This window comes from Telopea speciosissima, chromosome 8, assembly GCF_018873765.1.
Source record: "Telopea speciosissima isolate NSW1024214 ecotype Mountain lineage chromosome 8, Tspe_v1, whole genome shotgun sequence".
NCBI lineage: Eukaryota > Viridiplantae > Streptophyta > Magnoliopsida > Proteales > Proteaceae > Telopea > Telopea speciosissima.
In genome coordinates, this window is record NC_057923.1 from 39,456,295 (window position 1) to 39,479,593 (window position 23,299).

Sequence of the window (23,299 nt, forward strand, 5' to 3'; positions counted from 1 at the left end):
GAACGAATCTCTTGAAATGCACCATTGTTCATGGAAGAAGTAAGGTGATACATCGCGAAAATATGCTGAGATGAAAGAATCTAGTTCTGAAACACGAAACGAAAACCTCATGGTACAAACAACAAAATAGGGGATGTAAAGAAAGAAGAGGGAAAGATCCAATGACACACATTCATCAATGTTGAGAAAAAAAATAAATTATATAAACCAAATATCTATTTCAGTATACATGAGAATAAAAGGCCCCGACGGACCAATTTTCATCCCAAACCTTGATTGGCACTTGAACACGGCAAATTTCCAGATTCAAACCCAGATCCCCAGCCTCCCCTGAACTATATGCCTCAGACACATTTACATCATTTGACAATACTTTTCATTTCCGATCCCATCAGTATAAAGTGGAATCCTACAATGAATAACACTCACTGAAGATGATGTTAACCGAGCTACCTTTCACCTGGCAGCATCCTGTCATAATGTATTCTACATTCTACTGTACCGACATCCTCCAGCTTCCCCCAGCTTCCCCGTAAAACAAAATGGGGACACAGCTTAGTGAGATAATTCAAGCTGTCATTGGTCAATGCCATTAGCCTTCACTGTTACCTTGATGGTCGATCTGAACCAACCATACCAGAAGCAATACTAGGTCCCGCACCATTTTCTGGAGGTGGCATGGTTCCCCATTTTCCTTCTGCCTCCAGCGGCTCTAGAACATAGACTCCACCATCAGTCAGTCCCAACGCGAACTGATTGGGTTCTATAGGATGAGCCGCGACAACAAGTGGATACAACCTCGAGCTGTTAATAACACCATTACATGATTAGGTGGGAAAAATGACACTCATATGTTCATGCAGCCATCAACAGTGAGCATACGTACCTGGGATTAGAAGGCAGATAAGCGGAGGGACTGATCCGACACTTTAATCTGAGTGTAGTGGCAACAAAAACCCCAACACTTCCATCTTCAAAGCTTGAATATATTGACTGGCTATCACAGGAATATGTAGCATGTGTGATAAGACCACCTGGTTCTTTGGGGGACCACTGATGGAAAACAAATTTAATAATCAGATACAAGAAAACCTACTTAAAAAAATACATGTACAAAAAGAAGAAAGAAAAATCGCCATTCCCACATGACATGATCTTTGATGATAATGTAGGCTTCCCATGCAAGGGTTTAAGCCTAGCCTAGTGGTTCTCTTCAATAAACCAATCTGATGTAATGGTTTTTTACCACTTACAGAATAGGTTTTTCTTCGTGATATATTTTTCCTGACACAGAAAAACCTTTCAAATGGTTTTAATACAGCTAGGCATGGCACCATAAACTAACAGGTACCAATTTCCTTCCATGACAATACAAATTCCAGGAAAGTAATATGGGAATTAAAGCTAGCTCCTGCGGATGCTCCATTAAGGTGACAAGAAAATTCCCATAGCAAGTAATGACTCTGGGTTTATATACCTGACCCGGAGCCATGCTTAACAACCAAAATCAGAGCCACCTCGGGAGGGGGGGAGGTATTCATGCAATTGCCTGATATTTTGAGCCATACTATCAGACCTAACACGGGATACATATGCCATGACACATGGACAATGCACAATGTGAGACATTATGATGGCACAAATATTACTGAAAACAATATTAGTGCGAAGGAAACCAACATGAACATCCTAAACTATAAATGTTGAAGTATATTCATCATACCTGCCCAAGGCACTCGAATTTAGATACATCATATATGGCTATCTGTGTTTCATGGACAACGAGTAAGTGTATCTGATCTTGGTGAAATTGGACACGGGTCTCTGCAAGAGGAGATGGCACATGCCCATTTGGAATCTGCAAGAATTTACTAGCTTGCCTCTCCCATTTATCGGTGCTCCAAACACAAATCTGCAAAAGGAATGAAAGATGGATTACTTAAAAATACACACCTGAATTTGCAAATAATTGGTTAATTTCTCTGATTTTCAGTGGAAGAGGGAGGAGGATTGATGCATTAACAAAGCAAATGATTCAACAATTTACAATTTTCAGCTTACATAGAAAAAACATCAGCCCACCACGAAAATAAAAAAAGCTTGCATTTCAACTTCTTTGTACAAAGAGTACAAATTCACCAAACCCATCGAGGCATACAAAATGACTCCCAAGACACAGTTAGGTATTGGCATTAAGCACAAAAGAATTGAATCGTAGTCACACCCATTCAAAAGGAAAGTTACAAAGGTAAAGTAAAAAGGATTTAAGGCAGACAGAATTCACTAATTTTCATTTTTTTTTATTTCTTTTCTTATCATGGGAGGGGAGTTTACGCCAATAACAAATGCAGCACAAGCAAATTCAAAAGGAAAATTATAAAATAGGAGTACACAAATTTCCAAGTGATGTAATGGGCCCTACCAATCTGTCAACAACTCACCTTGCAGAAGGCAAACTTAAATAGATAGTAGTAGAAAACAATATGAGCTTGCATACATACTAAATTTGCTTTCCTCAGGTGTTTTAAGTTACCATCATAGAGGCCATTTCCTGTTGACGCAGGTGCAATGCCTTGGACCGACCCAAACCCATTTGGGTATCCATGTGAAGATGAACCGGATCCAATTGGGTTTTTGGTCGGTAGGATATTTAATTTATTTATTTATTAGGGTTTTGATTAGTTGGGGTTTTATCTTCTAATCTTTTATTTTAAATGGGCTACTTAGTGGTAGAGTCTTTTCCATACTCTAGTTTTAATAGGTTAATTAATAGTAGAGTTGATTTAGGAATTTAATTTTCAGTTTTAGATTACAATTAGGAGTTTTAATTTTCTTTAAATACCAGTTTGTAACCACGCAAGTGGCAGATTTGAATGAATAAAAGTTGAGTTTGGTTACCAGATTGGTACAAATCAGGTTGTGCGACCTCTTCTCTCTCCTGGTATTTCTTCTTCTTCTTCCCTCTAGTTTCTCTTCTTTCCTTCTGTTACTGTTCTGCCCGACAGTACCAGCAGTGTCCTTTATTGGCTACGATCTCTCTTCTTCAGTTGTTCTTCTTCCTTCTTATTCTCAGCAGGTTATCCCTCCTTTAACCTGGACGGTCAAACAGAGCTAATCCCATCGATTAGAAATTCTTCACTGATTTGGCCTGAAACTTGGATCATATATTAATCCTCTCTGGGCAATTCAACCTTCAAACCCGTGGCTCAAACCCTTCCCCACCTTGAACTCCATTGTGCATCAGATTTGCACCTCCATTGGTACTGCCAGATACAGATTCAGATTTAGGGATCATACTCTGGAATTGCGATTTAGGTGAGTTAATACCTGGATTTTAGAGGTGCTATATTTGTGCATCGATTTCTAAAATCCCCTGTTGATTGGGTTCATATAAGGGGTTCCGTCCTTCTAAACGATTCTGATTTCCACCACTGTTCATGTTAGATTCGTGAGGTTGAAGACGATGGTCTTCTTCACTCAGTTTATTGCTTTAATTTAATCCTCCACTTTCCATTAATACACTTCGCCTTAACTAAAATTCTGTTTTGTCCTTATTTTACTTTTGATTCCAAGATTGCCCCTCATTATAAATCCTCCACTCACGTACAGTTTTGCTTTTGTTAGTTGATTCCCTTTAATTACAAAACTGCCATTGCATTATACACTCCTGTTTATTTACAATTCTGCCAGCCCTTTTATGAACTTCAACTTATTACAAAATTGCCATCCTCCTTTAGACATTGAATTATTGACTATTCTGCCACTAGAACTTGGATTTGAGTGTTACCTTGCTTGGGTGGGCCGTAAGCAACCCGATAAAGGGTTATTCCAACCAGGGTTTGCATCACCTATCTAGTAGGACAACCTATTACTTAAACTAGGCCAACTACAAATATTACCTTTCTCCTATAATCTAAGTAAAACAAATTCACTAGCCAGGTAATGTAATTCTAGATTGGTAGGAGACCAACTTGAAGCCAATCAACCAAGATCTGATCTGAATAGGTGAATCGGTTAGGTCAAAATAGTGTTTTTGGTCAAATTAGGATTAGGGTTTGGGTAGGGTTAGGGTTTGATGTGTTGGTTATGTCAAGTTGGTGTAGGGAGTCTATCAGTGAAGGTCCTGAGACGTTCTGATGGATGGAAATGTGTAAACTTGAAGCGGCAGCAAACTAGGTTTAGGGTTTCAGGTTTTTGAAAAGTGGAAGTTGAGGGGATCTAGGGTTTAGAGTGAGGGGATTGAAACCAGGTTTAGATCGAGTGTTCCTTAGGGGGAATAGAGCACTCGGCCAGCTTTGGGTGAGGTTCTGATGGTTAGGATGGGCTGGGCAGAATCTAGGGTTTTGGGGTTTTGGATCGAGTATTCCAAAAGGAGTAGGGGAGTAATCGATCCAAATTTGGACAGATTGTGATGGTGGGTTTGGTCTGTGCAGGTTTTAGGTTATGGGAAACTTAAAAACAAACAGGGGAATGCCAGCATAGTTCGAGAACTAGCGAGATCTCGGCCGAGTTTCTCGGTTTTTCGAAATCCCGAGACAAGACTGCCTACGAGTCTCAAAATGTCAATATCTCGCTGAGATCTCGGTTTGACATAGGAAAATGCCCATCTAGGATTTCTGTTTTCATTGTTTGAACATCTGATATCGATTTACTGGTTCTGGAATTCTGTTCAAGTGTCCTAGCTTCAGTAGGATCCTTCCATTTCTCAGAACCAGACATCGGAACCTGATCAGGTTTTACAGAGTTATAATCGGTCCATTATTAGCCTTCAACCAGACTTTGAAACAAATCAGGCTTGCCATAATGCTGTTATCAGTTTTCTCTTATTTCTGGTCATTCCTTAATGCCTGTGATTCTAATTTTCAGTCGATTTTCTAAACCTTATTGCATAGGTGGTTAGAACTCCATTAGAAAGACCCAGTAAACCCAACCCCATGTATACACACATTGATATTCTATGTATAAACACAGATATTCTATATTTTATGCTGCTGGTCCCAAGCCCGGATAAAGGAGGAGGGTTGGTGCGTCAGGTCAGCAGCCGCCACTGCAAAAACTTTAGCCAAACCCTTTTGCAAATACAGATATTCTATGAATAAATACAAAGAAATAGACAAACTTAATTGCATAATTTGCATACCTGAGCATCAGCTCCTGATGATACAAGCACATTTAGAGCGTGAGAGAAGGCAAGTCCAGTTATTCTCTTCTGATGACCTTTGAGCTTGCTTTTAACCTGTAGAAATTACGAAAACAGGATGACAATACTTCCAGTTTCCAAGTCACCAAGTTTAGGCAGCAGTTCAAAAGGAGGATTACCTCATCAACCCGAACATTGTAGATTTGAATTGACGAATCATCCATGCCTATGGCAATGACGTTATTATCCTGTGGATGGAAAGCAAGAAAAGTTGCTGCTGGAGGTGGAGGCATGAATGTTGTCATTGTCTGCGCCAGAAGTGTAGACTAACCACTGTTAAAATCCATTATACTGGGAAGAAAGGACCAGGTATATGTGAACCAAACTCACCTTGAAAGTCATCATATTGAAGAGTGAAATTTTCCCACCTGATGCTGACATAACATAAGAATCATTCTTTGAAAGTGCAAAGCATGGAACAGCATCTTCAGCAGTTGTATTATTAATCTCATTGGTCATTAATATTCCGCTTGAAGGTTGCCACAATTGGGGGGCTACACTAGCAGTTGCCTATGAAAGACAAAGCAATTGATATAATCAAGTCCATGGGAAATGAGAAGATTGAAGGGAACTGAGAATACAACTAAACAAATACCTTCCCTGACGGATTCCGTTCACTTTTTGGCCATTTCCAAAGCTTGTGTACAGCATTTGATGCTAATGCCAATATAGCAAGTCCTGAATTAGTATAAATCAACCTAGAAACCTGCAAAGATTGATAGAAAGGGTGAAAACTGGAAAGAAAAAAGAACAAGAGACTCAATCAAAAGTTACTTCAAGTTCGACAGAAATTTACAATCATATACTCTAATTTTAATAAGTTATTTAGCATGCTGTCAAGATAACAATATGTCTAGCAAGCTAGGACAAAGTGTCACACATACAGGAAGATCTAGAAACAACTTCTATCATGATCAATATGAAGTATAGACCATAAACCGCGGGGCAACCTTTTTTGACTTCTGTCTTTAACAACGATGGTGACGGTTGCCTATGAAATCTAGTTGATGCATATCTTTGTGCAAGCCACACATAAATGTAGTCAAAACAAAATATAGCATAGGTGACATTAAATTGGATCCCTCATCCATTCTGCAATCATTAAGCCTTCTACTAAATTACTTCGTCATTTTCTCTCTCTCGCTTCAACCATGTAATTCAAGGACTTTCTATTTTTGCAACACAACCATGAAGTAAACCTGTGGTAGAGATGATGTAGATAAATCACTTGGGGATTATTTTAGTGGAAATAAGCTTTGGATTGGGTTATGTAGGTGTTGCGTTTTTTATCCCATGGGTTTATTTTGTAATTGGCCAATTTATGGCCTAAAATATGGGTAGAAAATAGGAAAACAGGATTTACTTCCTCAGTTTAGTTCATAGTTGTCATGGCGTCATATCGTTGGAGAAGTAGGCATATCGACCGATATGGCCTCCATGTCGTCGCCATGGCGCCGCCATGGACGTACCACGACATATGGCCATATCGGGCGACATGGTTGTTTCAAATTATAAAACTTAATTTTTTAACAATAGTTTTTTTAACCATTTTTTATTTTAATGTTTTTTCCTCAATATAAAAAAAATTAAAAAAACATCAAACAGAAAACAGTAATACACTATTGACTAATACACAATCACATATTCACATCAGTAATTTTTTTTATTTATTTAGATGGGTTGTTTATTAGCTTTATTCACTCAATATAAATTACGTTCTTGTAATTGTTTTTTTGTTTTGTTACTTTTGTAGTCACTTTCATATGAATCATATCTCAACTCTCATGATTTTTCAACTTTATTATCAGCAAGACTATTGCTACAATTATTTGATAATCCCTGATTTCATATACACTAATGAATATTACACTTTCATGAATTAAACCATAGTAGACTAGTAGTACACTTTCATGTTAATTTTTTATGTTATAGGGTATATATTATAGCATACTAAATGACATTAAAAATAGAGAAAATAAAAAATAAAACATGGTCGATATAATCGCCATGGCAATGGCAATGGCAATGCCATGGCGGGCGACATGTCGATATATCGACATGACACCCCTCCACCGACTTGGATCGCCGTGACGACGTGACAACTATGGTTTAGTTACAGTCCTATTTTGAGTTTGTTTTCTTTATTATTTCATTTTCTTAGTCAATTTATGTTACCTTCTCAGTTAAGGATAGGGTTAGGCCTTTCCTTTTTAGTGTCTAAGTCTTTTTTTGAGTGTTCTATATAAGTTTGTGTTGAATTCCGTGAATACTGGCTTGAGTCAGAGTGACTACAGCCATCTTTATTTATAATAAAGAGAAGAATATTCTGGAATGAGTGCAAGGACAGAAATACCCTTATAACTATTCTACCCTTGAACCCATATTACCACACTCCCCCTCAAGTTGGTGCATACATATCAAACATGCCCAACTTGCTAACGATAGGAAAAAATAATTTATTGCTAATCCCTTTGGTAAGGTTACCAGCCATCTGTTCACTAGATTGGATAAACGGAATACAAATTATTCCCTGTTCCAATTTCTCTTTGATGAAGTGCCGGTCAATCTCAACATGTCTTGAAGAAGCCCCTTGAGCCAGAGAAGTTCACAAATACCCTATGTCATAGCTCGAAATTCAGCTTCAGCACTAGATCGAGCTGCAACAGCTTGCTTTTTGCTTCTCCAAGTAGTTAGGTTCCCTCCAACAAATGTGCAACATCCGGATGTTGACTTCCTATCATCAGGACTGCTAACCCAATCTGCATCAACGTATGCTTCTATCCGGAGATGGTTATGTGACAAATACAAGACTCCTTTTCTAGGAGAGGACTCGAGGTAACGGAGTATTATGTATGCTGCTTCCAAGTGCAAAGAGTGAGGATCATGCATGTACTGACTGACAACACTCATAGTAAATGTGATGTCTGGCCAAGTATGTGAGAGGTATATCAATTGGCCAACTAACCTCTAATAGCTACCCTTGTCCACTTGGTCACCTTCCTTACTCTTCAAATGTGTGTTGGGCTCAAGAGGGGTGTCTACAGGTTTACACCCAAGCATCCCTGTTGTACTCAATAAATCCAGGGTATATTTTCTTTGGGAAAGAGATATGCCTTTAGCTGAATAGGCAACCTCAATCCCTAGAAAATATCTTAGTCTCCCCAAATCTTTGACTTCAAATTCGGTGCCCAAATATGCCTTCAGATTCTGGATCTCCTGTGCATCACTACCTGTGATCACTATGTCATCAACATAGACAATCAAAATGGTCACTTGCTGTCCCACTCTTTTAACAAACAATGTATGATCAGCATTGCTCTGTTTATACCCATAAGCAACCATAGCCTTATGGAATCGGCCAAACCAAGCCCTTGGTGACTGCTTCAGACCATACAGAGCTTTCTTCAGCTTGCACACCTTTCCCCGAGTCTCTGAAGAGGTAAAATCAGGAGGTATCTCCATGTAAACATCTTCCAAATCTCCATGTAGGAATGCATTCTTCACATCAATTTGTTGGAGTTCCCATCCTCGATTCACAACACAAGAGATGATAACCCGCACAGTATTCATCTTTGCTATAGGAGCAAAGGTCTCTTGATAGTCAATTCCTTGGGTTTGAGTAAACCCTGTAGCAACGAGTCTCGCTTTGTATCTTTCCACTGAGCCATCAGCCTTGTGCTTCACAACAAAGACCCATTTACAACCTACCGGTTTCTTTCCTAGTGGAGGACTTACCAAATCCCAGGTCTGATTTTTCTCAAGGGCAATCATTTCTTCATTCATCGCATCCTTCCATTTTTGTTCAGCTATTGCTTCCTGCCAATTGTTAGGGATGGAAACAGAGGATAAAGAAGATATGAAAGCATGGAAAATAAGAGTCAAAGAGTTGTATGACACAAAATTGGAAATAGGACGTGTACAACTCCTTTTTGGTTTCCGAATAGCAATGGGTAAATCAAGACTAGGATCAGGAGGTGGCTTACCAGAAGCATGACTAGGAGCAAGACTTGGAGCAGGAGTAGGTGTCGATTGTATAAGGTCGGTGGTGGTGGTCTCTTTATACCGAGGACCATCCAAAGGAAAATTAGTTCCCCGAGGTGTAAGTCTGCACATTAGTCTTCACAATATTCTCCCCCTGCACATGTTGCTCAATCTGACCCACTTCTTGTTCCTAACTTCTAACTCCATCTTCTAGTTCAACAAAGACATCCTCCATAGTAGGTATCTCAATGTCCAGAGGAGCAATCAGTAGGACCTCTTCACCACTTAGATTCTCCCCCTGCAGAGGTACCGGCTGTCTAAAGTAAGCCTCAGACTCTCGGAAGACGACATCCATAGTGACAAACACCTTTCGTGTAGGAGGATGATAGTACTTATACCCTTTTTGGGTAGCAGAGTAACCCAGAAAAATGCACCGCAGTCCTTTGGGATCAAACTTGTTGTGTACATGGTGATTCCTGGCAAACACGACACAGCCAAAGACCTTTGGAGGCACAACAAAAGTTGATTTTCCAACCAATATGTCCAAGGGACAGTGGCCACCTAAGACTCGAGAGGGAAGCCGATTGATAAGATAGGTGGCTATAAGAACAGCATCACCCCAAAAGCGTGGAGGAACAGCCATAGTAAACATAAGAGAACAAGCAACCTCCAAGAGATGTCTGTTCTTGTGTTCAGCCACTCCATTCTGAGCAGGAGTGTCAACCCAAGAAGTCTGGTGTATGATTCCATGGCTGTCCAAAGAGGAGCGATAGGCACCATCCATATACTCTTTTCCATTGTTTGAGCAGAGAATCTTCACCTTGGCATCGAACTGGGTCTGGACCATTTTATGGAATAGAGTGAAACAAGTGAAGACGTCACTTTTACTATGCATCAAATACACCCAAGTTGTCCGACTAAAACAGTCAATGAAAGTGACAAACCATCTAAATCCAGAAGTAGAAATACAGCGGGCAGGGCCCCACACATTAGAATGTATCAAACAAAAAGGCACATTGCTTCGATTATCAAAAATAGGAAAAATACTTCTAGTTTGCTTTGCCAAAGTACACTCATCATAAGAAAAATTATGTTTATTACACCGTTTCACTAGACTAGGAAATAAAGTAGATAAAACTCCTATAGGAGGATGGCCCAAACGACGATGCCAATTATTCAACTCAAGTAGTGCAAAATCAAAATCAGAAGATGCCGGCTGAGTTGTTAAAGCTGTCCGGGAAATGTCAAGCACGTACAGACCACCAACCACGTTACCACATGCAATCACATTGTCCGTTGCCAAGTCCTGAAACAAACTATAGGTTGGAAAAAATGTTACTTTGCAGTTTAAATCCTTAGTTAAGCTACTAATGGAAAACAAATTAGTAGTATACTTTGGAACATGTAAGATAGAGGAAAATATTTGGAAAAAACAGATGAAGAACCTTGTTATGTCCAGGAAGAGGAAAATATTTGGAAAAAACAGATGAAGAACCTGTCATATGGTTGGTTGCGCCTGAGTCAATTACCCAAGAATCAAGCATAACCGAGGTGCATTTCCCACCAAATGAAATACCTGTGGAAGAAGAAGAATTTGGGTTGGTAGGCAGAGATGAAGCCGAGGCAGCCATGGAAGGAGATACTGATGCCGAAGAAGATGTGTCCAATCGATTCACCATATCCCGAAGATTTTGCAATTCAGCCATAACTTGGGAAAGAGATTGATCAAGCTGGTAGTCAGAAGTTGCCTGATGAGCACGGGTGTTACTAGGCCGATTGTAACCACCCTTCCCACGCCCGCGAGTCTCTGCAGGGCGACCATGAAGCTTCCAACAGCGATCTTGGGTATGCCACTCATTCCTACAGTGATCGCATTTAATGGCAGGGCCATCACCAGATGTCCGATCAATACTCACAGACCGGGAAGAATTCCCTCGGGAAGTCTGTGAACCAGAGATAAGAGCCGATCATTCCTGAGTAACAAGATGAACCATGGTTGTACGCCTACTGTCCTTAGCCGAGAGAATCGTATATGCCTGCTCCAAAGATGGAAGTGGGTCGCGGTTCAAAATATTGGCACAGATCTGATCAAACTCAATATTAAGGCCGACCAAAAAATCAAAAACACGTAAGCCATCTTCCCACTTACGGAAGGCCGTGGCATCACCATCGCAGGTGGCGGTGAAAGTGCCCAGAAAGTCCAACTGCTGCCACATAGTACACATGGTATTGTAATACTGAGACAGAGACAACTCCAACTGCTTGGTAGAGTGAATTTTCTGACGAAACTCCTAACATTGGGCAGCATTCCCAACCTGAGAATAGGTGTCCTTGGCTGTTTTCCAAATCTTCGCAGCCGAATCAAGAAGGAGATAACGCCCGGCAATATCTTAGTCCATGGAATTGACCAGATATGACATAACCAAGAAATTGAAGTTCATCTATCGATCTTGTGCAGAACCAGTTTCATTAGGCCTGACCTGAGTGCCCGTGATGTAGCCAAAAAGGCCACGGGAACCAATCGCAAATAAGCAAGAGTGAGACCTTAACAAATAATTATTTCCATCCAACTTGATGGGATTCACCGGAAACGGAATGAAGTCACGTTGCAACGAACCATCAGAACCAGATGAAGCAGAAGTGATCTTAGAGTTGTCAGGCATGATGACGGGTAAAAAAAAAAGATATAAATCCCCCCAAAAATATTTAGAACATAAGGAGGAAAGGTAAAAAACCCTCAATGGGAGTCAACTCACCACCAAGGGGGATTTAGGAAAAAGGCAGCAAGAGAAAAAGCCTCTCGCGCGAAGGAAGAAGTTGGCGAGAGGGCTGCGGGACTGGTGGATTGTGGCTAGGGGTGTCAATGCCTAACCCAAACCGATTAACCCGGCCCGACCCGACCCGAATAAGACCAAACCACACCGGACCGATCTCTTATTGGATCGGATTCGGTTTAGGGGTTCAGGGATCATGCGGTTTCGGTTTGGTTCAATCTAACTCGACGGTGCACCGGTGAACCCGACCGAAAGTCCCGACCCCGAACCAAACCGACCCGATCCGGTACTACAACCTAAATGCCCCAAAGGTCTAAACGCTAATCGACTTTCAGTCTTTCCCTTTCACTCTCAGCGCCTCAGCGGCACAGGCACTCAAGCCTCAAGCTGAGTCTCGACTCTCAACTCTCGACTCTCACGGCACCGAACCTCATCCTCAACTCTCAACTCTCGACTCTCAGCGGCACCGGTTGATGCTACAGCAACAGTTTTAAGTCTGAAGTACAAAATTATGGAGGACAGATCTCTACTTCCCCGTCGTCAGTGGCTTGTGAGTCATGGACTCACCAATGCGTGACGAAAGTCCAATTAATGATTACATTATTAATGATGATGATCAAGAAGAGACGAAGTTCTATCTTCTGATTGCAGATCCGAACCCTCAATCCAGTTTAACTCTGAATCTGTTCATTATGAAGACTGGAGTTAAGAAATCAATGGTAGTGGATCCTGATGATGACCCCAGAATCTTGCATCAATATGCACTTGACATTGGCTTAATTGATTATGATGATAATGTCTACCACTTTACTGATGACAATGATCGAAGCCTCCCATTACTCACCACATTTCGTGATTTGGGCATCCAAACAGGTGATTCACTTTACTTGTTTCTTAGAGAAGAACATGATGATGATGATGATGATTAACTTAATCAGTTCATTACCTATTAACCTTATTATTATTATTATTATTATTAGTTTTTAAGTGTTTAAGTGGATGTTGAATGGACTTTTAAGTGGATGTTGACTTGGAGTTTTATTTGAAAATCTTGTTGGGTTCCATATGATATGAACTTTTATCAAATCTTCAAATGTTGTTCTTATAGTTTCTCTCATATTCTATTGATTTAACATACTTACATAGTGTTACAGTTCTTGTGATAGTTTCTCTCATATCCTTTGTGAGTGATGACCCAACCAATTGTATCCATAGGCATAGAGGATCCATTTGAATAGGATGATTGGGACTTGGAAGCATTAATGCCAAGATGTATTGTATTTGATCTAATGAAATATTTTAAGCAGTTGACAAGAGAAAGAGAAGAAAAATAAGTACTAACTGAATCCTACTAGTTTAAAAAACCGGTACTGAACTGAATCCAAACCGATATCAACCTGTTATCGTAAACCGAAATCGACATGAAACCAAACCGCAGCAAAGCAGAAACCGAACATTTCTTATTGGATTGGTTTCGGTTTCTCTAAAAGCCACACCGAAACCGAAAAGCCCGTACCGAAACCGGACCGAACCGACCCATTGACACCCCTAGTTGTGGCGGAAGGTGGCAGGTAGGCTGTCGGGGCTTGGCGGAGGTTTTGGGAGGTTGTCGGAGTTGAGAGGAGGTGGCAGGAGGTGGGGAAGGGCTGGCGGCGCTTGGCGGAGGAGAGCCTGGTGGAGGTTGGCGGAGGTGGCAGGAGGTGGTGGAGGACCTGTCGGAGGTTGGGTGAGATGCCTAGCCTGAGATAGCCATTCCCTTCCCCATCCCTTCCATCAGTTCTTGATTCCAAATTATAATTGAGTTTAAGAGTGCTACAAGCTGCTGTGATTTCTTTCAATTGATTGTCACATCGATTTCTTGAAGCTATTACATCAAGATCATTGCTGCTTCAACAGGTGACAAATTTGTGGTTTTTTTTTATTTGTTACTTCAACCAAGGAAATTGTTCCTTCATTTGAGTTTCCATTGTTCTCTTGTTTTCCCTTATTTTTAGTTTCCATTGTTCTCTTGGTTCCCTCGTATGATTTTTGTTTCCATTGCTCTCTGTCTTGTTCTTTGGAGATTTCTTTTTTATCCTGCCTGGGATTAGACCTATTCAGGTACTAGTCTTACATTAAGAGGGTGATTCAGCATTGGCGATAAAGTGGTTGTCTCGAGATAACCAAGTCCCATATAGGCTGGTACATCTGATTCAGAGGAAAAAATATCTATGCAATCATGTGCTTAATCATTTTATTCGAGAGCTACACACTCCTCAGCAGATGCCTTGGCTAGGGGACGGGGTCACAGGGCGGAGGGAAGAGAGATCATGTACATAGGGCCATACCCAGTTTTATTAAGTGAGTCAAATCTTGTCTGTAGATGGTCCGTAGAGAAGCAGATTTTGTATGTTATCTGTTTTTATACAAATTGCGAATACAGATCTCTTGGCTATTGGCAAATAGAATTTATGTTAGTTCATAAAAAAAAAAATTACGATTATGAAAGAGGTCTCGAAAACTCGGCTCATTACATAGGTTAAACCTCAATTTCAATTACATTGAGCTGGGCCTACGGCTAGGCCATGACCCTTAGGACTAGCCCATTCACACCCCAAAGAAACTAAATAAATACTAGCTAGGGTATTACTTCCGCTCTTCTCCTCAAAGACATTGACTCTTACACGATCATCAAAGACAACCAAAATAACTAAATCTTTCCTCAATGAATATGCAACTAATCCAACCAGAAAATCTTTACTTCCACACGTCTCCCCAAAGACATCGACACTTTCCACGATCATCAAAGATGACCAAAAATAACTAAATCTTTCCTCAATGAATATGCAACTAATCAAACCAGAACGTCTTTCCCTCAATTCTTACCTCCAACTAAGGGAACGGGCCTTCTCTCACAGACTTAGTCTTTCATAAGTTACCTTCCAACAGTAGTAATCCAAAAACAAATCACAAATAAGTCCCAAAAGTAGGAAAGAGCAACTAGCTGAGCAACACATTCATCTCTTTTATGATATCATGTTTCCTTCAAACATCTCATCTGGAAAAAGAAAAGAACACCTACGCAATTCATCCAAGCAACTAATACTTGGGGTCTAGTCAAACTCATTTAAGGTCAATATCCTTAAAGGGTCATCTGGAATGTCTTATCTTTTCTCCAGAAACAAAAACTCGAGGTGAACACTTCTTATTAGTCAAAAATAAATAAAGGGAGAGGGTTCCCCAGATCAACAGTATGGGGAGGGGGGCATTGTTGTCACGGTGTCTAGGTGACCCAAGGCATTGGAGGGGCCTGGACACAAGGCGACCAAGGCTACAACTTGACAACTATTGGGGGAAAATTTGCATGCCACGACAATGGTGGTGTGGATAACAGTATCATCCACATGGGGCCCACATGCTCAGAGTAGGAGAGAAAATAATAAAGACTCCATGTGAAAAAGAAATAGTACCCTGGCGTTGTGGGAAAGTTTTTCCCATAAATAAATAAACCAATGGAATGATAATCACTAAAAAATCTTCCTTTTCAAGCAATTAAGGCACTACACATGTTTTCAGACCCACTAAGTACTTCCATTTACAGCTCATATTGAGTGCCACGTCATGCATGGGCCAGCAATGCATTTCCCCAATATATGCATGGCAAAAACATTCCAACCTATAAAATGTATTCCGCAAATAGGCAATTGGTCTGACACTAGATTGAGCAACGTGGACAAATTATTACCCGTCATATATGCTACATAACAAAAACTTGATTAAAATGACCAAAAGGGGGCGGGGGGAAAGGGCAGAAAGGGGAAGAAAAGGTTTTAGAACACCATCCCACAAGATTATGGTGAGCAAAAAATCAAAATGGGATGGAATAATATCAATCAGAGTGGGGAGAGAGAAATAAAGAGGGCTGTTACACTATAAATCAGAGAGGCAATGTCAATTGATAATCAAACAAGGAAATCATCCCAAATCGACATCAGTTATTGATCCATGCCAAAATATATCCTTAGTTCAATCCCCAGAAGTAGATCATAAAGTGATTATGATGGTTAGACAACCAGACCTGAGAAAAAAACTGCCAATTACCTGCCCCAGTTGCACTTTCAACTAATGGCCACAGACCAAAGCAGCGACCAAGGCACCAAATTTGTTCCACCACACCCACTTCCCATATGATAATATAAAGATGCAACTGAAATGGGCATCTAACTTAACAAGTTGCAACTATGAGATTTTAAATCATAACAAAGAGTAATTTCTAGTGGTTCACGCCAAATGGGTGGGTTGTTTTTGCAGCCAACGAAAGCCAAACCCAAAAAACTACAGCCTGTCCACTACCCAACGCCAACTAAGTCCCATTTAATTAACTGAACTCACTGATCGACTCAGGCTGGTTAGGTTGGGCTTGGAATATAGCAATACAATCTCAACATAATTTCAACGAGATCTAGACCAGTTTGCTCACACTTAGTGATACACCACTACACCAAGTACAAGTCCTTTATGCACTGGCACACTTGCACAAAAGAGCTTCCCAGTACACGAGGCTCCCACTACTGCAGGGTCTGGGAAGGGCAAATGTACGCAGCCTTATAACATAATATGCAAAATAGCTCACTAGGCTGGTCTGTATGCACTTCCCTGATGGACCAACACAAGCCCATTCCATCCTTGAATAAGGTGGTTTTCTACCAAATCGAACCCATGGGCTGAAATGCTAGTAAAACTGAATCTAACGTTGCATTGGACCAATAGGTTCAAGTTGAAAACTATTCAAGTTGCATCAGTTAGGATGTCAAGAGACAAAAACTTTCCATCTCCCCCAGGGCAGCGGGAAATAGGCAAAGAGGAAATGCTATTAGAGAGACAAGAAGAGTATACAATGGAATGGTAAGCAATAGTTCAACCAAACCCATCATTTCCTGTCTATTCCAAAAATTGGGTTCAAACATCCAAGATATAGATAAGTCCTTGATCCATTTGAAAATAAAAATCAATCTCCCAGGGTTTATCTGCAAGTAAGTACCAGCACATAGCACGACTTGCCGTACCAGTAACAAAAATACACAACACATGCAGACAAGAGCAAACCACACACATAGCACACAGGCACAATGTTTTAGTTCATCTACCATGAAACCATTAAGTAAACTAATTAGTACAATTGTTTAGCCTTTGTATGCCCCATTTCTTGAAACAATTACATAAGCATAACCCATTTTATCTTGAAACAAAATTACACTGCTACAGCTCCCCACGAATATCTAATTCGCAATAACAAAAGAATTGCACTTCTCATCAACAAAATGAGGACAGACAAATTCAGAAACATACTATGTTGAAAAGTGAGTTTTCCTTGTTGGCCTTATTACCCAACAGCCATAGGAGATTCTAAATAAAACAATTTCATTCAGTTACTTTAAAAGCTAGTACATGGAGAAGATATACCTTTGCTGCCATCAAGCTATCAGAAAGCCTCAACGAACGACACTGAGATTGTTCATTGATTTCAGTCAACTTCCAAATCTTAGGCTTCTCTATAGAATCCTCTACAACTCTGGGTGGTTTCACATCAGACAAACCCCGACTCTCTCCATTCTAAAGAAAATTCAGAGGCAGTTAATAATTGGCTACATAAATGTTGCAAAATTCCCTCAAGTTTACTATAAGTCAAAACAAGAACATGATGTAAATATAACACAGTAGAATTCAACAAATTATGTGTTGATTCCATTAAGTTAATAGATACAGATAACAAATTCAGAAGCTTTTTTCAAGAAGTATTCAAAGATATTAGCTTACCAGTCCAACTATTGCCATTGTTGGAGGACCTCGATCTACAACACCAACATTTGTGCCAGTTGTTGTAGGACCAAATGTGTTGAGTGTAGGTGCCTGCATTGTAACTCATTCAGTTAACAAGCAAGGTCTAAACTTTAGGTATAAAGTTTCTTGATTAAATTACCTTCACAATAGAACCAGAAGCAACTCTTGAAGTGTCAAATGGACGATTCTCAAGGGTATGTAGCAATCGAAGCCCATCTGCATTTGCTAGAATTTTGATACCATTTTCGTTTGTTGAAACAGCCAATAGTGTCCCTTCCTTGTTGAACCGAACATTCGGAGATTGCTAAGGATATGTACAAGATAAGATTGGTTAGAGACACAGATGAAACTTCTTCAGTTAAAAGTGGCAACATACTAAAAAAGTGCAACCCCCCCTGACTATTATTTACCGGTAAACCACCATCTCCATCAGTTGTTGTCAAGAGGTTGACATTGTCCATGTCCCAAAATTTAATCATAGATTCATCACCCGCAGCCAAAAAACGATTCTTAGTGGTATCAAACTGCACAACAGCTGCAGATCGCTTCCCAACACCATGATATGTCCGTTTCACAGCCCCTTCACTTTCGTTCCATTCCACAATGTATGATTCCCCATCTTTACTTGTCCCACAAGAGAAAAGCCTAAGAATTACATTGATCATGCAGACAGATGCTTCAGTTTAAGGTACCACAAATTGAAGAATCCAACGTGTCATCATTCAGGTGACAAAAGTGAACAAGAATAACTAAAAAATACTTATATCATATGTAAACCTTGTCCCATCAGCACTGTAGGCCATCCTCATACATGCATGTCCTGGTGCATCATAGTCAACTCTTGAACCCAAGTTATCATACAACCAGGCCTTAATCTTCCCATCCAATGCTGTTGAGAAGATAAACTGAAAGAGAGAAGACCAGTAGGGTTTGAAACAATCTGAACATTTAGGACAGATTTATTGAGCAGAAAAGGCTAAATGGCCATAAAAATAGCAGAGCAAAGTAATTTATGGCTTTGCATGAATAATTACAGAAGATGATGATGATACCTGAATGTTTTCCTTATAATGGGGGCATACAGAATAAACAGGTGATTCATGACCTTCAAAAGTATAGAGCTTTGAACCGTTGACTGCATCCCATACCTGCATCCACATTGAGCTTCAATAACAAACGACTCGAGCTCAGCTCTCACATCAAAAGCCATGGTCAACAAAACAAACCTTGATAGCCTTGTCATCTCCACACGTTATAATGCACAATTGCTTATTTGGGTGTGAAAAGGCAAGATCATTAACACTACCAACATGAGCATCGATCTGTACAACCACAAAATTTAATGACAAATTAGACAACAATTATGTAAAAAATATTATTACCTACAAGCAGGGAGAGTTGGGAAAGAAGCCAAATGAAAATTTTCCATTGATTGCTATGAATAAAATTTGATGGACCACCCATGTAGACAGATACAGAATAGTTTTAAGGAACAAACCTCCAGGTGCTGCCGCAGCTCATCACCACCATTGTAGGAATACACATGCACAATATGCTTGGAGTATGCAACCCCTGAAGTGGAGAAAGAGAAAGTGGGGAGCAGAGTTAACAGTGAAAGCCATGCCCTCTTATTTAAAAATACTTAATGTCATGTGCTTCAGCATTCTATACCCAAGTTTTTAGCATATAAACACGTATAGAAAATTATTTAAACAATAACATTCTCCTGCATACATACCAAAAAGAGTCCCATCAGGACACCACATCACACGGTTGACAGACATAGAGGCTTCCTTAGCCCGAATTGCCTGTATAAATAAGAGAAGAATGTGATTCACCTCAATGGTTGGAAGTTTTAAGAAGCATTAAACAGAAAATTTGTCACCACAGAATTATTTGGAAGCTATACCTGCAGACCCACTGAACATTCTGCAATGTCCCAAACCTTAAAATTTCTGAGAACAAGCCTTTCCCTGCTACCAACCTCCCACACCATAATGTCACCAACGGATGTTCCAACTGAGATTGAAATCCAAGCAATAATCAAAATATGGAGATAATGTGCAGCTTTTCCCCAATATTCAATATCCACCCCCCTCCCCCGCCAAAAAAAAAAAAAAAAGGAAAAGAACTCCATGCAGAAACAGGAACAAAAAATGTTTCAGGCAGCAAGTGATAACCAAGAAGTAGCGTCTGCTGAATTGGGTGGAAATCCATGCTCCTGACAACAGAGCCTTGATTTAAAGTCATAACAACAGTCTTAGGCAAGTCATCTGGAGAGTATAAGCTCTGGGCATGACTCTGGCTGGTGAATTGAATAGGCAAAATATTTACAGGCAGATTATTAACCTACAAAGAGTATCACAACAAGAAAGAGAAATGAGATATCTCAGAATCAATGGCTCCAAAAGAGTACTAGTAGAATTCAAAAGTCCACAATAGTTTACACAAAGAATATAAAGAAGAAATTGTGAGCCTAGAATAAAATGTGAGTACCTCATCAGGCATTCCCAAAGGTCTCGACCTCTTTAACACATGCTCAGAATCAGCTGTTTGATAATCCACAGCCAGGTTGTTGGTAGGAGGAGTTCTAGGACGCTTTAGGATAGCTGCTGCTGTGATAAACAAATAAACAGACTAAGTGCACAATTCAATAAACTTTGCTGAAGTTAAAAGTTGAGATGCCAACGTGGGAAGTCATAGGATTCTAAATAAACTCAAAGTCTAAACGAAAAAGTACTAGAGCATCCCCAAAGACAGGTTTCACTCAGTCGGGCACAAAAAAAAATCATCAAAGCTCTTCACATATCTCTTTTCTCTAATCTTTTTTTTTTTTCCACATATTAAATTATAGTTTTAGCAAATTCACATCTATTTGCGCATACATATTGTCTTATATTGAATATTTTATGAGCTGATAATTATGCAACAAGAAAACTGTCAGAGACATCAAACTAGCAACAAAAGAGATGTATCTACATATTAATTATGGTGGGGAAAGAATGAAAGAAACTTCTGAGAGGTGTGACCCAACTCACATGATTAGAAGCACATCAAACTACAGGTTCAGGAACAGTGAGTTCACAATGAAGAGTTTCTATAATATTTACCTGCACTATTAGGAGTAGTTAAGCCTATTGCCCCAGCAGAAACTGTGGGATGGGGTACAGGGGATGGATTAGCCATCCATGCAATAGAAGTTGGATGAGGTGTTGGTGTGGCCTGAAACTGCTGAGAAAAGGAACACCAAGTCAACTTTTATGAATAGAAATTGTTAGTTGCTTATAACAAAGAGAAGTTGTTCCTTAATTTCGCTTACACCATGAACACTCAGTTGTGGGAAACCTCCTGCTTTTGGAATGGACCCCATAATTGGGGCAGGGGATGGAGCTCGAGCCCCATTTGGTTGTCCACAACTATGATCCACAAAGAGGGTCTTTATGTCGGGGTTAGGCCGTGGATTCTTGCAAAGCTGGTGTTGCCAATTTAAACTGCAAAGAGGCACATAGAAACGCAGCTAAACAATCATCATCTCAGCCCTCACGGAGAACTCTATCTCAACAAGTAGATGACAGAGAACATAATAAAAATTTGTAGTAATTAGCACCTCTGATTGATTAGAGTCCTTAATCTAGAGTTCTTCAGGCTGGGAAACTGAAGCTTATCACGGAAAAGGGGATTTGCCTCAATCAACTTTTTGAGCTCAGCAAGCATTATACCCCTGGCAGACTTAGTATCTCCATACTTAGAAAGCTGTTCGTTCTCCCTGCAAGTAAGACACTTCCCCTCAGAACTCCAATAAAAACAAATAACCGGTTCTACTTGTCACTTACCACTAACTGACGCAAACCAGGTAATTAAGGTTGTAATGTTCTCACATACCTGAAGTTCTCCAATGTGAGAAGCTGCGTTATTTCCTTGAAAAGATCCTCATTAAAAGCCGAGAATACTTTTAAGTCCTTCACCAGAATCTCTACAGCTTTTGAACGATCGTGCCTTCGAACATGTTAATAAAACAAACAACCAATAAAAAGGGGAATTTAAACCCACTAACAGATAAATAACTAAAAATAAAAAAGAAAACCAATAATACCAAGCCAACACCTACTTGTCTAGGGCTTCAAGGTATTTCTGCTTCCGGATCTCAAAGAAGATCTTCATCGAGTATCTGTTATCATCCACCTTCGTAAATCCAGAAAGATACTTTTCTACCTCGTCCCATTCCCCGTTTGTAACGGCATCCTCAAAATACTTCATATTGAAGAAAAAGCCAGACTCTTGCTCCAATCTTATGTAAGAAAAAAACAAACCAACAAAACAATTCATCAAATGCTCCCAAATTTCAAGCCAAAAGGTTGAGAGACATTGAAATTCAAAGTCTCAGGAAAAACAAAAAAAACCATAATCACAAAATACCGATCCTTACTTGTGAACAGTTTCCTTGAATTTCTCTTCGTCAAGAAACTGAAGTATCAAAAATACCAGCTCTCTGCTAAGAGAAGACATGTTCGTCTCCACCGAGAAGAACCGAAACCGTCTAACAAATCAAAGCCCTCTCGGATCGATGAAATCCGAGCGAGAACAGACTAGAGCAAACCCTTTGGAGCAAACACTGATCAAAATAGGGTTTTAACTCTCTTACAAATTCAGTTCTTAGAAAACAATTAAACCAACACTGCAACAACCACAATCACACCAGACGAAAAAATTGTACCTAATCGATTGACAGAGAAGGAGACAGAAAGAGAAATGGAGAGAGAAAGAAAAGAATAAACAGATCGGACCCAAGAATTGCAGGAGACGAGAACAATGAAGAAGACGACGATAGGTCCTTTTAAATAGTCTTTTTTCTCTCTCTAAGACTTTCTTTTTCCTTCTCTCTACAAAAACGGAATTGAAAGAGATGAGGAATACCAAAACAGTGTGTGAGAAGAGGGGCTAACAAACAAAATTAAATACTCGAAATGAAAGCGAGATTTTCTGTATACAAGGAAAAAGGTGATAAGTCACTGTCCCTATGATAATCACACGTACGTATCACATTAACTATGATAAGCCAATTGTCCGATGATAAGATGACTGACTTATATGATGTTATTAAAACGCCGGAGACTGGGTTAACCGGCGAGATTCGCGGGAACTTCGAGGAGAAGCTACCGGGTGTTCTTTCCCAAGCCCCAAAGCTTTTATCAAAAAGCCCGTGTGAACTGATGACGACTTTACATGAGCATATATACCATGCTTGTATATGTATCATTCTGAGTACACCCTACCCCACAGCATCATGATTAATTCTGTTCACGTGCATCGAGTGGTTTAGAATGAATCCGAACTATTATGAGATGCTGGATTGTCGTATCGAAGAGGCAAGTTATTTAATACGATAGCACGCGAGATACGATATTGAATCTGAATATTTAGAATTTGGAAAAAAAATAAAAAGGTACAGAAAAGAGGGTATAGGAAATGAATGGGAAGGAGGTAGTAGGGCTCACGTAAGTTCGTGAGGTATGACTTCACGGTT

The 23,299-nt window shown here is 39.9% G+C and overlaps 1 protein-coding gene across 4 annotated transcripts; it reads right to left on the reverse strand.

Moving 5' to 3' along the window:
- Positions 1 to 181: 181 nt before the first annotated feature.
- Positions 182 to 22,685, reverse strand: LOC122671611 (topless-related protein 4-like). Of its 4 annotated transcripts, none has more exons than XM_043868940.1 (25): positions 22,202 to 22,685; positions 21,884 to 22,063; positions 21,658 to 21,771; positions 21,383 to 21,541; positions 21,095 to 21,266; positions 20,886 to 21,003; positions 20,272 to 20,387; positions 19,956 to 20,124; positions 19,685 to 19,794; positions 19,514 to 19,583; positions 19,274 to 19,347; positions 19,002 to 19,097; positions 18,828 to 18,923; positions 18,553 to 18,680; positions 18,186 to 18,420; positions 17,915 to 18,079; positions 17,752 to 17,844; positions 17,398 to 17,547; positions 5,796 to 5,906; positions 5,531 to 5,710; positions 5,320 to 5,448; positions 5,141 to 5,236; positions 1,724 to 1,912; positions 887 to 1,053; positions 182 to 804 (listed from the first exon to the last, which is right to left on the reverse strand). In XM_043868940.1, exons 1-25 carry the CDS (start codon positions 22,279 to 22,281, stop codon positions 606 to 608), a joined length of 3,396 nt encoding a protein of 1,131 aa, XP_043724875.1. In that variant the 5' UTR covers positions 22,282 to 22,685; the 3' UTR covers positions 182 to 605. The 4 variants fall into 4 exon arrangements, with proteins under 4 accessions (XP_043724875.1, XP_043724874.1, XP_043724873.1 ...); XM_043868939.1 differs by having other exon boundaries at positions 20,272 to 20,390; XM_043868938.1 differs by having other exon boundaries at positions 20,886 to 21,006.
- Between the last annotated feature and the right edge of the window lie 614 nt (positions 22,686 to 23,299).